This window comes from Crocuta crocuta, unplaced genomic scaffold (genome assembly GCF_008692635.1).
Source record: "Crocuta crocuta isolate KB4526 unplaced genomic scaffold, BGI_CrCroc_1.0 scaffold80, whole genome shotgun sequence".
NCBI lineage: Eukaryota > Metazoa > Chordata > Mammalia > Carnivora > Hyaenidae > Crocuta > Crocuta crocuta.
In genome coordinates, this window is record NW_027527559.1 from 3,652,059 (window position 1) to 3,667,797 (window position 15,739).

The 15,739-nt window shown below is 41.9% G+C and overlaps 1 protein-coding gene across 1 annotated transcript in view; it reads left to right on the forward strand.

The window, feature by feature from the left end:
• The first annotated feature begins 2,520 nt into the window (after positions 1-2,520).
• Positions 2,521-15,739, forward strand: part of TRPC6 (transient receptor potential cation channel subfamily C member 6) — a 48,124-nt gene continuing 34,905 nt past the window's right edge. Inside the window, exons 1-3 of the mRNA XM_077770067.1 lie at positions 2,521-2,877; positions 3,188-3,362; positions 9,879-10,660. Of these exons, the coding sequence (XP_077626193.1) occupies positions 2,521-2,877; positions 3,188-3,362; positions 9,879-10,660 (1,314 nt within the window). The remainder of the gene's footprint in view (positions 2,878-3,187; positions 3,363-9,878; positions 10,661-15,739) is intronic.

Here is a 15,739-nt window from a genome sequence, read left to right on the forward strand (position 1 = left end):
TGCCTTTGCTCTGTCCCTCTCTTTGGGCTGTGGTGTTATCATTTCCATTGTCTTCCATGTACTATTTAATTTCCTCCTTAACTTCTTATTTAGCCCATTAGTTCTTTAGTAGGGTATTCTTTAGTCTCCAGGTATTTGTTATCTTTCCACATTTTTTCTTTTGGTTGATTTCGAGTTTCATAGTGTTGTGGTCTGAAAATATGCACAGTATGATCTTGATCTTTTTATACTTGTTGAGGGCTGATTTGTGTCCCAGTATGTGATCTCTTCTGGAGAATGTTCCATGTGTCCTGGAGAAGAATGTATATCCTGGTGCTTTAGGATGAAATGTTCTAAATAGATCTGTTAAGTCCATGAGGTCCAGTGTGTCATTCAAAGCCATTGTTTCTTTGTTGATTTTCTGCTTGGATGATTTATACATTGCTGTAAGAGGGGTGTTGAAGGCCCCTGCTATTATGGTATTATTATCAAGGAGTTTCTTTATGTTTGTGATTAATTGATTTATATATTTGGGTGCTGGCACATTGGAGACATAAATGTTTATAATTGTTAGATCTTTTTGGTAGATAGACCCCCTTAATTATGATATGATGCCCTTCTTCACCTCTTGTTACAGTCTTTATTTTAAATCTAGATTGTCTGATATAAGTATGGGTACTCTGGCTTTCTTTTGTTGACCATTACCATGATAGATGGTTCTCCATCCCCTTACTTTCAATCCGAAGGTGTCTTTAGGTCTAAAATGGGTCTCTTATAAATAGCATATAGATAGATCTTGTTTTCTTATCCATTCTGTTATCCTGTGTCTTAACTAGAGCATTAAGTCATTGATATTTAGAGTGAGTACTGAAAGATAAGAATTTATTGCCATTATGTTTCTTGGTGAGTTGGAGTGTCTGGTGGTGTTCTCTGGTCCTTTGTAGTCTTTGTTGCTTTTGGTATGTATGCATGTATTTACATATGCATGTATGTATATATGTATTTTCATTTTTTTCCCCCTCAGAGAATCCCCCCCTTAAAATTTCCTGCAGGGCTGGTTTAGTGGGCACAAACTCCTTTAAATTTTGTTTGTCTGGGAAACTTTTAATCTCTCCTTCTATTTTGAATGACAGCCTTGCTGGGTAAAGTTTATATGCAGAAAAATATGGCTGCATATTTTTCTGATTCAGCACATTGAATATATCCTGCCACTCCTTTCTGGCCTGCCAAGTTTCTGTGGATAGGGCTGCTGCAAACCTGATCTGTCTTCCCTTGTAGGTTAAGGATTTTTTTCCTTGCTGCTTTCATGATTCTTTCCTTGCCTGAGTATTTTGTGAATTTGATTATGATATGCCTGTTGATGGTCACTTTTTGTTGAATTTAATGGAAGTCCTCTGTGCTTCCTGGATTTTGATGTCTCTGTCTTTCCCCAGGTTAGGAAAGTTTTCCACTATGATTTGCTCTCATAACCCTTATATCCCTTTTTATCTCCTAGGACCCCTGTGATTCTGATGTTGTTCCTTTGTAATGAGTCACTGATTTCTCTAATTCTTAAATCTTGCTCTTTTGCCTTAGTTTCCCTCTTTTTCATGCTTCATTATTCTCCATAAATTTGGCCTCTGTATCACTGATTCACTGCTCTGTCTCATCCATCCTTGGGGTCGTGGCCACCATGGTCGAGATTGCAGCTCAGTTATAGCATTTTTTTATTTCATCCTGACTACCTTTTACTTCTTTAATCTCCGCAGAAAAGGATTCTAATCTATTTTCAACCCCAGCTAGTATTCTTATTATTGTGATTCTAAATTCTGGCTCAGACATCTTGCTTGTATCTGTCTTGGTTAAGTTCCTGGGTTTTGTTTTTTCCTGCTCTTTCTTTTTTGGGGTGAATTCCTTTGTTTTGTCATTTTGAAGGGAGAAAAGGAATTGAGGTAAGAAAAAATTAAAATAAAATAATTGAAAACAACACACACACACATCAGATAAATAATGCTAGATCCTAGGTGTGTTTTGGTCTGGGTATTGATAGGAGCTTGACAGATTAGAGAAAAAAGGAGGAGGGGAAGGAAAATGTTTGAAAATTTGAAAAAATGAATACAATGAAATAGAATAAAATGAAGTGATGGAAGTAAAATAGAATTTGAAAAATTTACAAAAGGTAAAAACTATAGTAGAAAAAAATTAAAGGAAAATATTTCACTAAAAATTGAAAATAAAAATAATTTTTTTCTCTTTCTATATTCAAGAAAAAGAAAAGAAATGAAAAAGAAAAAAATAAAATTGAGTAGCTGGACCAGCAAACAGACTGGAATAAGATTGAAATTACATTGTTTTCCCCTAGAATTCAAACTATAAAGCACTTTATAGTCTGTAAACTCAGCAGGTGGAGAGATTTGTGGTGTTCCTGAAGAGCAAGGTTGTCTAGTTGGGCCGGGGTTTACTGTAATGTCTCTATTCTCCACTAGATGGCGCTGCCTAGCCTCCTGGGGGGAATTGTGGCCTCCGTTGGTGTGTGTGTGCGCATGCGCGGGAGAGTTGAAAATGGCGTCACGCAGCTACCCAGTGTCTAGTATCGGAATTCTACTCTCGGTGTTCGCAAATCACACACCTGCTCTTTGTCTCCGGCTTCCATCCGCTTCCCACTCTCACACTGTCCATGACCAAGCAGTCAGGGTGCCGGGTGGCACCTCCCTACTGAGCTTTATCTCAGATGCGGTTGTGCTTCCTGACCCCTCACTTCTGAGGGGCTGCGCCTTTGATCCGCCTGGTCCTCCGCGGGAGGCTCTGACCACGCAACGCTGGGTGCCGCCGCACCCCGGAACTTCGCGGGACTGTGTGCTGCGATGCCCAGACACTGGGGCCGGTGCCAGCCCGCCCCAGACAAAGTCACGGGGTCGTGTAGCAGCAGCGTTTCAGGGATTATGAAAAATCACCATACACATCTGGCACCAGGCTTCCCTCTTTTTTTTTTTTTTAAATGTTTTATTTATTTCTGACAGAGAGAGAGACAGCGTGAGCAGGGGAGGGTCAGAGAGAGAGGGAGACACAGAATCCGAAACAGGCTCCAGGCTCTGAGCTGGCAGTCAGCACAGAGCCCGACGCGGGGCTCGAACCCACGAACCGTGAGATCATGACCTGAGCGAAGTCGGACGCTCAACCAACAGCCCCAGGTGCCCCCCAGGCTTCCCTCTTAACGACCTTGTTCCAGCACCAGCAAACGTGGTTGTTCTCCGGGGTCCGCTGGGACCTTCACCTGCGGGAAGGCTGCACCGCCTCTACCAAATGCCCTCCCATCAGGGAAGTGCTGCCCGAGGGCCCTGAGGACCCTGAGGACCTTGCCCTCCGCTCCTGGGGATCCGCCCTTCCCGCCAGAGCATCGTCAGGTATCGAGCTGCAGAGTTTCAGGCTCTGAGATCCCCTGTTTATAGAGTCTAATGGACTTTACACCCTCTCCTTTCTCCTTTCACCCTTTTTAGTTCAGTCCCTGAGCTGTTTCCATTTTTCCACATTTCTCTCCATCTGCTTTGATGGGGGTGCTTTTCCAATACTCCCCTGTCCCCTCCACCCTCTGCAAGCAAAGACAGCCCCCTGCCCTCTGCCCTCTGCGGCTTCTCTCTCCCCCAGTTCAACTCTCTGCACCACATACCTGCTGAGTTCTGTGGTTCAGGTTGTGCAGATCGTTGCGTTCATCCTGAAATCAGTTTTCTAGGTGTGTAGGCCGGTTTTGTGTTGCTCTGGCTGCATTCCATGGAGGCAAGACACACAAAACTTCCATGCTGTTCCGCCATCTTGACTCCACACCTGGCTCAAAGAATTTTTATTGGCATATTTACTTATGATTTCACACTCCTAAGTGTGTTTAATTTTATATATATCATTCTAACATGCACAGGCTGAGAAAACACCCCGCGGCAAAAGCAGTGGTCCGTATCCCCATCGATTTCTGTGATAAGAGAAAACAGACTTCATGTGAGAGTTAATAGTGACAAAAACAATAATAAAATAATGGTAATAGCTTTTATGGAGTGTTTAATGTGTGCCCAATGCCAAACTAAGCAGCTCTTTGTAATGCTTTACCCATGTAATATCGAGGCCAGAAGTAGTTTAAGGTATTATTTGTATTTTAAAGATAAGTTTTAACCAAAGTATTTCATAATTTGTAAATATTGCACACACTACGTTATGATCTGCATTTTAGTGGCAGATCATATGGGTATATGTCTGTCCATGTCAGTGTCTCAGGATCAGATAGTTGCACTAATGCTCCATTAGTTGGACTTCTATCTTTTCCATCACACATGCTTAAAAGGATGAAGAATACACACATGTAACATAAACTTATTTATTCAAATAGATATAAATCTGGGTATAGATATGGATATACAGACAGATATTGATAAAAAATAGTTTATACTCCATTGCATTCCAGAAAGGATCTGGGTTAGCAGTAAACTGAACAAAGTGCTAAACACAGCTTAAAAGCAGTAATTATTTAGTTACCTCATTTAATTTTTATTTTTTTAATTTTAATTTTATTTTATTTATTTTATTTTACAAATAGTTTATTGTCAAATTAGTTTCCACATAACNTCTCAATTCTGTTCCATATAGTTACCTCATTTTAAAACATATCTTTTTGTAAATAAATAATTTCATGAAGTTGACCAATGAATAAGTTTCAGACGGTGCCGTTCTTATAAAAGCTGCAAAATATCCATGAAAATAATTAGATATCACATGCACACATGTACTCCACACATGCCACTTAATGAATGCATATAATCTATTTGCTTAATAGATACTACTGGGACTCTGTCACAAAAATGTAAATTGTGAAATTCACATTTTCCCTCAGTGTTATAGAAGAACACTTGCTTGCTCAAGTCAAGCATTATGGGTATAAAATGATCAAGCAAAGGACTTTCTTCATAAATTTTTAAGTGTCTAGAGGCTTCAATTTTAATTGAATATAATTAGTTGTTTTTCAAATTAGTGAAAATATGTTTAACCAAGATTCAGAGGAAGTGATTTAACAGAGTAAAACCCAGAAATTCCATTTGGCATTTTCAGGGGAAGTGTAGATTTCAGGAGGAAATAAATACATTGCAAAAAAAAGAAAAATAAAGAGGAAATAATTTTTATTCCTGAAAAATTGTAAATACCTAAAATCACTCTTATGCTGCCAGTTATATTTCTTTCTCCAGTGGCAGTACTGTTTATAAGAGACTGCGCAGCCTTGTATCTATACAGTGTTTTCAAATTGTAGCCTTTTACATTTATGTAAATGCCTTCAGCATTTATGTATACAGTGAATAGTGTAACTCATTAGAAACATGACCTAATCAGCTATGCTTTAAAAACTACATTCCCTGGGGGCGCCTGGGTGGCTTAGTCGGTTAAGCGTCCGACTTTCGCTTAGGTCATGATCTCGCGGTTCGTGGNCTTCTTTTGTTATTCAGAAAATTCTAGAAAATATTTGCATATAAAAACAGAGACAATTTAGGAATAACACCTAGAAAAGTACACTCAATTACATATATCTATAGTTATTGATCCTGATTTTAAAAAGAAAAAAGGAAACTAAAATATACAGAAAGTTATTTTTTTTGACAGTTAAAAATATATATAGCTTATATATATATATATAAGCTTCTAAGGGCAGAAAATATATCATAGGTAACTTAGGTTTCAGTGTTTAATACAATTTCCCATGGAAATTAGCACCCAAAATTTTTGTTTATTTTTGAAAATTTTAATGTTCTATTTATTTTAGAGAGAGAGAGAAAGCATGAGCAGGGGAGAGGCAGAGAGAGAGAGGGAGACACAGAATCCCAAGCAGGCTTCAGGCTCTGAGCTGTCAGCACAGAGCCCAAAGTGGGGCTGGAACCCATGAACTGTGAGATCATGAGCTGAGCTGAAGTTGGATGGTTAACCGACTGAGCCCCTCAGGTACCCCTGAAAGACACCATTCTAAGGGTTCACCTGGCATTTTGGTCTGTGGTTCCACCATTAGTACCTTGTTGGATAATGCAGAAGTGATGCAGAAATGTATCCTGGGCACGCAGACATTTACGCTACTAACATACACTCAGTGACTTGGGGCATTAATAAGGAATCACGGAGTAGGATGCAGAGAGAAAACCTGAACCTTGGCCCCGTTCTCAATTTTAAACTTACTCCCATAGCAATATAATATGGTTCATCAAAAATGGTGTGAATCCCCTGAATTTTGTTTTTACCGTAAATGAAGGGTAAGATAAGAATAACTTCCATAGAAAAGTAGAGCCGTGTTTTTTGTGCTCATGATCCCAAAGCCTCTAGGAGTTACTCAGCGAGGTTGCCTCGTGGTGCAGCAAACCAGTGGTTTCAGTGGTTTTCCTTTTCACCCAACTTCAGGGAAGTCATACAACTGTTAGAGCTCAGGCCGCCTGGAAAATCCCGTCTTAAATTGCAGCTTGCTGACCGGGCCCTGACGGCTGAACGTGGCTGCAGATGGAAGTAGACACGTTCCATTCTTGGCTCAAGGTCCGTGGGAGCTTCCTGGCTCCTATGGCTACAGTCACTATGCAGCCTGCAGTGTAACACAGTGTTTTGTTTTGGGGAAATGCATTTTTAAAAACACGACAAACAAGGAGACCTTGGTTAACAACGTTGGTGTTATGGAAGAGTCGAGAAACGGTGAGTCCTCTCTTCCCTCCGAGGGGATTTGTCTTGACTTAATAGAGAGGCAAGAACAGCAGCCTGGTCCCCCGTGTGGCCCAGGACCCACTGGTGGTCACGAACTCGCAGAGGCACGGATGAGCTCTCCGGAAAGCTGGAGGCACGCCTCTACTCCGCCGCTGGGGGCAGTGTTTCCCTTTTCCGGTCTGTCAGGTTTGAGCTAAATATCTACTTTTTTGCAAACCAATTTCTATTGTTTAGGGCTACAAAGATGGAAGAGCTAAAAAATAAATAAAATAAAGTTGAGAGAATGTTCACCACAAAAGCCAGGTATGTTGTAGCGGCTGCTTGCTGGAATGCAGGGGCAGATAGTGATTCCGAATGGGCAGAAGGGGCTTCTCGGGGTTGTCAGCGATCTAGTCCTCATGCGGGGGCTCCCGGTGGGGGAGGCATGCTGTTAATTTTACTGTTAAACTTAAAAATATATTTCAATGGGGGCGCCTGGGTGGCTTAGTCGGTTAAGCGTCCGACTTTCGCTTAGGTCATGATCTCTCGGTTCGTGGGTTCGAGCCCCGCGTCGGGCTCTGTGCTGACTGCCAGCTCAGAGCCTGGAGCCTGTTTCAGAGTCTGTCACTCCCTCTCTCTCTGACCCTCCCCTGCTCATGCTGTCTCTCTCTCTCTCTCCTAGAAATAAATAAAATATTTAAAAAAAATAAATAAAAGACACCATTGTATACTCCTTGTCACATCTAGGACTATCACTGTATTATCGTAATGTAGTGGTTATCTAGCCAAAGTTATGCTGTAACTACCCTGGAATGATAAGAGACCATGAGATGTGTTTGAAGTGTGTCCATGTGGGCCTGTGTGTGAAGGCAGGGAGATTGTACAAGTGGGATGAATGCTCACCTTTAGTGGGAAGCCCATAGATAATGACAAACCTGGAAATCCAGAAATAACAATATTACCGAGTTGTATGGCTTTAAAGATTTAAATTGTAAAATAATCAGCTAAAATAGTTGACATTATTGCTTCTGGGGATCAGAAAGTAGGGGAAATGCAGCACAGAGTGCTGCTGTTATCGTAACATATAGAGAGGCCTCTAATTGTGTATGTGCACGACTTTGATAACGTTAAAAATGGAGTTGAAAACAAAGCAATAGCTATAGAAAGCAAAATAGATGTAGAAATCATTCCCTTAATACGTAACAAAAGTTCCCCATGCATATCAAAAGACTGACTTTAGAAATTACTGATGTTGTAGCCATTGGCCCTTGACATCATTTTTTAAATTTACAAAGTTGTCTCTTTAATAAAACATCAGGCTGGTCACTTTTGAAGACATGCCATGGACTGCTGGAGGGCTCACTCTTGAATGAGTCTATGGAAAACATTGGTTAATATGGCGGCATACGGTTCAGGCTCCTTGGAGAATCATAATCATTTCTGAGTTGGCTGACATCTTGCTATTTCTTTGGACATCACACAACTGTAGACGACACTGCCTGGAGACTGTATATCAAGACGGACAAGGACTCATAGAAAAAGATATTTAGGCCACATTGGAGGAGAAGATTATTTATGAGGTCTTTGGACCAATTTAAGTTCTCTTCATACTGGGAAATTTGTGACCGTCTTCAGAGCGATGGCTCTAAAAAACGTTTACAAAGAGAGGAAACATCTATCACATCTATCATCAACCACACCTTTTTGTTTCTTTTCAGCCCCCACCCTCGTAATATGACCCTTACCTGTTCCGCAGAGGATTGTCCCTTTGAGTCTGTGGTTAGTGACAATGATAAGGATTGAGCCTTAAACTTTAAGACATACAGTTATAAATCAACAAGGAAGAAAATGTCCATTGTAGCATTTGACTAGAGAAGGGAGCACTTTCTCCTATCACAGACTGAAGTTCTGCACCGAGGGCTGGCCATCTCTTTGGATCTCATCTCCATCACAGAAGTGCTCCTTCCCACCTGTGCCTTAATCATAATGTTCTCATTTCCAGCGATTTTTAGAACACCTGGCAGAGTCCAAGTCCTAACTGTTCCTGTTAAGGAAACCCGTGCTATAATGTCTGATTGACCCTTCTGTTGGAGAAAGCTCTCTACCTGCACCCAACTTCTGTCCCACCCTCCCAAAACACACCCTCACTTGACTCCTACTCATCCTTCCATTTTTAGCCTTTAACTTTCTTCTGGAAGCTAGGCTACATAACCCTGCTATAGGTTTATCATGACAAACAACTGATAACAAGGCAATGTGCTGGATCCCAGTTTCTCCCTTTAAATTATAAGATTTTTTTAAAAATTTTATTTATTTCTGAGAGAGAGAGAGGCAGTGTGAGCAGGGAAGGGGCAGAGAGAGAGGTAGACACAGAATCTGAAGCAGGCTCCAGGCCCCGAGCTGTCAGCACAGAGCCCGACGTGGGGCTCGAACCCACAAACGGCCAGATCATGACCTGAATCAAAGTTGGATGTGTAACCAACTGAGCCACCCAGGCACCCCAAGATTATAAGATTTTTTTAAAGATTTTTTAAAATGTTTTATTTATTTCTGAGAGAGAGAGAGAGAGAGACAGCATGAGCAGGGGAGGGTCAGAGAGAGAGGGAGACACAGACTCTGAAACAGGCTCTAGGCTCTGAGCTGTCAGCACAGAGCTCGATGCAGGGCTCACACCCACGAACCATGATATCATGACCTGAGCTGAAATTGGACACTTAGCCGACTGAGCCACCCAGGTGTCCCAGATTATAAGATCTTTAAGGGCAGAAAAGTTTCTACTTTTTTTTCTCATTGATTTTCCTGGGCCTTGTACAGTGCCTGGCCCTGGCATAGGAGGGAACCAATAAGTATGTGTATAATGGATTTGCTATTATCTCTATTTTTTAACATTTTCACACTGTATGTCAAATCGGTGACTAATTGTGGGTCCTTTTTATACCATCTGTGATTGAAACACTCAAAATAATCCTTATTTAAATGGCACAGAGAGATGATGGGAATCGCCAGAGTCTCCACCCCAAACGGAAACATTAAAATCTGCAAAGTGCTTGGCTTTCTTAAAGAAGTTGTTCTTGGAATCCATTAGCAAATAAATTCATCTTCATTTGTATCATAGTTGGTCTAGAAATGATGAGACAACATCTCATATACTTGAGGGTTGCATTAGTTGAATGGCAGGTCATTTGGCTCACTCAGATGCTCTTAATGTGATTTGTTCCCAATCTTTCTATTTCCTTGCAGTCGGGACACCGACAACAGACTGGCCCACCGGCGGCAGACGATTCTCCGTGAAAAGGGGAGAAGGTTAGCTAACCGAGGACCAGCATACATGTTTAACGATCGCTCAACAAGCTTATCTATTGAGGAGGAACGTTTTTTAGATGCTGCTGAATATGGCAACGTCCCGGTGGTGAGGAAGATGTTGGAAGAATGTCTCTCCCTCAATGTTAACTGTGTGGATTACATGGGCCAGAATGCCCTGCAGTTGGCCGTGGCCAACGAGCATCTGGAAATTACGGAACTTCTTCTCAAGAAAGAAAACCTCTCCCGTGTTGGGGATGCTCTGCTTCTAGCTATTAGTAAAGGTTATGTTCGGATTGTGGAAGCTATTCTCAGTCACCCGGCTTTTGCTGAAGGTAAGAGGTTAGCAACCAGCCCCAGCCAGTCTGAACTGCAGCAGGACGATTTTTATGCCTATGATGAAGATGGAACGCGGTTCTCTCATGATGTGACTCCAATCATTCTGGCCGCACATTGCCAGGAATACGAAATTGTGCACACCCTCTTGCGGAAGGGTGCTCGGATTGAACGGCCTCATGACTATTTCTGCAAGTGCAATGAGTGCAGCCAGAAACAGAAGCATGACTCCTTCAGTCACTCCCGATCTCGGATTAATGCCTACAAGGGCCTGGCGAGTCCGGCTTACCTGTCACTGTCTAGTGAAGACCCAGTCATGACAGCTTTAGAGCTCAGCAACGAGCTGGCGGTGCTGGCCAACATTGAGAAGGAGTTCAAGGTAGGTCTGAAACTTCTCTTCCCTCGTCACTCGAGGTGCACTGATAAGCTTCCATAGGTGTTCAGCATTGTGCTAGTTATTGTGGACAGGAGGTAATTTTGTATGTTTTCTTCAACAAGCTCTTTGTTACAATGCTATGTAGTAAAACTTGTGATCACCACCATTAAGACACATTCTGTTGAGACTTTACATTTATGTCTAATTCTTATCACAACCTTGAGAAGCTGTTAGTTGCTTTTCTGATGAAGAAATGGAGGCATAGAAAGGTCAGTTGAAGCCCATGACCATCGAGCGGTCATTGGCAGAGCTGGGATCAGAGCGCAGGCATGCTGAGTCCTCCAGCCGTGTCTGTGTTCAAAGCACGGCGAGAGGTGTTGTTGAGGCCAGGAAGATGTATACGCTGAAGGAAGTCACGGTGACTTGAGAAGCACGTGCACACATAAATAAAAATGATACAGAGAGAAGTGAAGTTGCTAGATGGGCTCTAAGTGATGTGCTCCGGTAGTCCAGAGGAAGCGACATTTAATTCAGTTTAGTTTTCAGGGGGAGGTACAGGTACATGACGTTTCAGCTCTGTATGGGCAGAATGCATAGGATTTGAGGAGGCTGAGAAAGAGGGAAAAGATGTTTCAGAGCAAGATAAGTTTTGCCTTTAGCTGCAAGGATACTCACAAATGTCAAGAAAGATCTTGTCGGGGCGCCTGGGTGGCTTAGTCGGTTGAGCGTCCGACTTTTGCTCAGGTCATGATCTCGCGGTTCGTGGGTTCGGGCCCCGCGTCGGGCTCTGTGCTGACTGCCAGCTCAGAGCCTGGAGCCTGCTTCAGTCTGTGACTCTCTCTCTCTCTGACCCTCCCCTGCTCACGCTGTCTCTCTCTCTCCTAGAAATAAATAAAACATTAAAAAAAAAAAAAGAAAGATCTTGTCTTTGATGATACAGAATAAAATAATTGTGGTTTATGGAATGCTTGCTAAATGCTCAGCACCATGTTAAGTACTTTGCATATGTGGTTTCTTTTTTTCCTTTCTTCTTTTCTCCCTCTCTCTCTCTCTCTCTCTCTCTTTTCTTTCTCTCTTGCTTTTTCGAGGCAGGTAGGAGCAGAGGGAGAGGGAGAGAGATAACCTTTTAAGCTGTTTTTAAATGTTTCTTTATTTATTTTGAAAGAGAGCAGTTATGAGCAGGGAAGGGGCAGAGAGACAGAGAGAGATCCCAGGCAGGTTCCACACTGTCAGTGCAGAGCCTGATGTGGGCTCAAGCCCACGAACCTTGAGATCATGACCTGAGCTGAAATCAAGAGTCAGATGCTCAACTGACTGAACCACCCATGTGCCACCAATCTTTTTTTTTTAATTTTTAATTTTAATTTTTTGAGAGAGAGAGTGAGTAGAGGAGGAGAAGGAGAGAAGGAAGGAGAGAGAATCTCAAGCAGGCTCTGTAGTACCAGGACAGAGCTTGATGCGAGGCTCAATTTCACTACCCTGGGATCATGACCTGAACTGAAGCCAAGAGTCAGGTGCTCAACCCACCAAGCCACCCTGCTGCCCTACACATGTAGATTCTTTAACACTTACGTAATCTCACTAATCCTCAGTTTTCTCTTTTGTAAAATGAAATAATAATAGCACCTACTTTGGGGCGCCTGGGTGGCTTAGTCGGTTAAGCGTCCGACTTTCGCTTGGGTCATGATCTCGTGGTTCATGGGTTCGAGCCCCGCGTCGGGCTCTGTGCTGACTGCCAGCTCAGAGCCTGGAGCCTGTTTCAGTCTGTGACTCCCTCTCTCTCTGACCCTCCCCTGCTCACGCTGTCTCTCTCTCTCTCTCCTAGAAATAAATAAAACATTTAAAAAAAAATAGCACCTACTTCATGTAATGATTTTAGCTTATCTCAGATCATATGGCTAAAAACTGAAGGATCTGTGATTTGATTACAGGTACATTCGAGCAGAAAAGCCCAAGCCCCTAACCACGCTATAGACAGTGGACAGGGGAGCATATGTACTTGCACACCTTAAAATTTGTCTCCGCGACCTGAGCTGACTGTTTCATGAAAAGGATAAAGCTGTTTCCTTGTGACTTCCTTATATTATCTGATCAGATACCTGTTTAGAAGGGGCATGAGCCATTCTCCATTAGGCAGAATTTGTTTCATCAATTTGCCTTCATCGAGTCTATTTGGACCCGCAGTTAGCAAAGCATAGCCTGTTTAGAAGTCACAAAACCATAATAGGTCCCTTGGCATGATTTACAGAGAGGAGCCCGGCTAGGTGCTGTGCACATACCCATATAGACTTCCCCAAAATACCACCTTTTTGCCTAACATTCGGAGCTCCTCGAACTTCTCCACCATCTCCTCTCCTGATTCTCCCAAGGGACGTTTTCATTCTCCCCAGCAGCTTCAGGATGGCAGAAACAACTAGCAAAGCTGTAGCTCTAGAAGTAACCTCTGCCACTGAGGCTATATGAATCAGGGAACCTTAGTTTTTTGAGGTGGAAAATGAGAATAGTATTTGCTCTAAGTGCTTCCTACCGCTCACTTTTCAAAATAGAAAAGCTTTCGACAAAGAAGAGACAAAGTGGCATAGTTCTTAAAGGCAGAGAGTTTGGGGCCTAACAGCTGGATTTAATGCCTAACTTTGACACTTAGTGGCTACATGATCTTGGACACCTTATTTAAGCAAACTGAGCAAGATGACCTAAAAGATTAAATGAAGTAATGTAATCCATTTGCAATGCAACAAACTCAAGCTGATAGGTTTTCTTGATTAACATTGAGCTATAAATGGCCTTATTTCAATGTAAGACAAAAAAGAGGAAGTATTAGAAAGATTTGAATGAAGATGTTAATACATTGTCGGAGGTCAGCTCTGGCAGGTCCAGGGGTCCCTGAAGGATGGACGGTGTCGGCGAGAGAGTGAGAGAGCCCCGAGATTCTTTCTGATCACCAGGCAGGCATCTCTGTCCTGTCGGTTTTTGTATCTTTATTTAAAGGTTCAGCAACAAGATGAAGTCATAGAAAGGAATTTCTTACAATGGGAGGCCTTTTGTGATATCAGTTACAGAATTATTCTGACCAAGGAAATAACAGAATGTTCTTAGTGAAAAACAGCATAACATACAAGTTAAATTGTATATAGATAAGCTAGGAGTTATTCTGTCTGGCTCTCAAGAAGATAAATGTTTCTGAATTGGTTTGTTTGTGGAAACGACCATGGGGGCCCTGAATTTGTCAGTCTTTGCACCTGGGTTTATGTGTTAGCTACTCTTATCTATCCTCATCCCAGTTGCCAGTGTAAGGGAGGGTGTTTGTGGAATGCACGCCTTGAGGAAGGGGCTGCCATGCTTCACCAATTAGCAAAGATATATGTAGTAACTATCTTCTGTCCTTATCTGTACCTTAACCCCAAAATAGGCTCTTTGTCTCAGGGCCAGGCTCAATTGTAACTCTTGTGTTTTTAACCCCCTTTATTATGCAAGTCTTGGGTCTGCAAGGCCCATAGGAAGAGCCTTTTGACAATTGCCCATAGAGCTTTCATCTAAAATCTCTCTTGCAAAGGCAGGAATATGCTTTTCCTTATGAGGTATCTGTGTTCAGAATATGGGTCTGATATGGAATATTGTGAGGCCTGATCAATACCAGCAGCCTCATTTCCAATATGAACCAGTAGTAGCAGAAGGAGATACCAGTTTTCATTTCTCATGGCAGGAGCTGTGCAAACACTGCCATTTCCTTGCTGTGACTGCCATCCAGAGAGGCCGGTGCGGCTCCTGGCAATACATGGTTTATATAAATTAGACAGAGATGTGTACACCAGTTTCTGTGTACAACATGGTGATTCAGCATGTCTGCACCTCATGCTGTGCTCACAAGTGTGTACAGCCACCACTGCTCCCTAACAACACTATTCCAGTATCACTGACTGTGTTTCCGACTCTGTGCCTTTCACCCTCCTGACGTATTCATTCCGTAACTAGAATTCTGTACCTCCCACTCCCCTCCACCCATTCTGTCCATTCCCCACACCCGTTTCCTCTCTGGCATCCACCAGTCTTTTTGTGGGTCTGTTCCTGCTTTGTTTGTCTGTTTTGTTTGTTAGAGTCTCCACATAAGTGAAATCATACGGCATTTGTCTTTCACTATCTGACTTATTTCACTCAGTATAATACACTTTAGCTCCATTCATGTTGTCACAAATGGCAAGGTCTCCTTCTTTTTTATGGCTGAATAATATTCCCTAGTATACACACCACATCTTCTTTATCCATTCGTCTATCAGTGAACACTTAGATGGCTTCCTCTTCTTGGCCAGTGTAAATAATACTACAACAAACATCAGGGTCCATGTGTCTTTTTGAATTAGTGTTTTCATTTTCTTTGGGTAAATATCCAGTAGTGAAATTACTGGAGACTATGGTATTTCTATTTTTAATTTTTTGAGGGGCCTTCATACTGTTTTCCATAGCACCTGTACCGACTGATATTCCTGCCAACAGTACCTGGAAGCTTCCTTTATTCTACATCTTTGGCAACACTTGTTACTTCCGGTCTTTTTAATTTTATCCACTCTGACAGATGTAAGGTGGTATCTCATTATGGTTTTGATTTGCATTTTTCTGGTGATCAGCAATGTTGAGCATCTTTTCAAGATGTGAATTTTTTATGTTTGACTATGATCTATACTTTCTAAGTCTTCCCAACATAATATTCATCAGCAATAAATTACAACAGAAGCATTTTCATTAAGTTTTCTTTTCTCCAAAGAAGAATCTTGGTTTTCAGACTTTATATTAGATCTTGTCTTTTGACCCTGATTTTGGTACAGTAAGTTTCTCAACACAATTTATTAAATAGATAAATGACATATGTTTGCTTTTCTCTGGAACCTTTTCAAATGTCCTGTGTTTCTCAAGTTCACCAACACCAGCTTACAAGATCTTACAAAGACCTATCAGGTGTACATTGTGTGCTTGCTGATGAAGTCATGAATGTAAGAGATACGGTGTATGCAAAATAGTATGATCATGCTGTGGGAAAATTTGCTTACTTAGGTATTTCTTCTGACCCAACAGGTGATTTTGGCACAG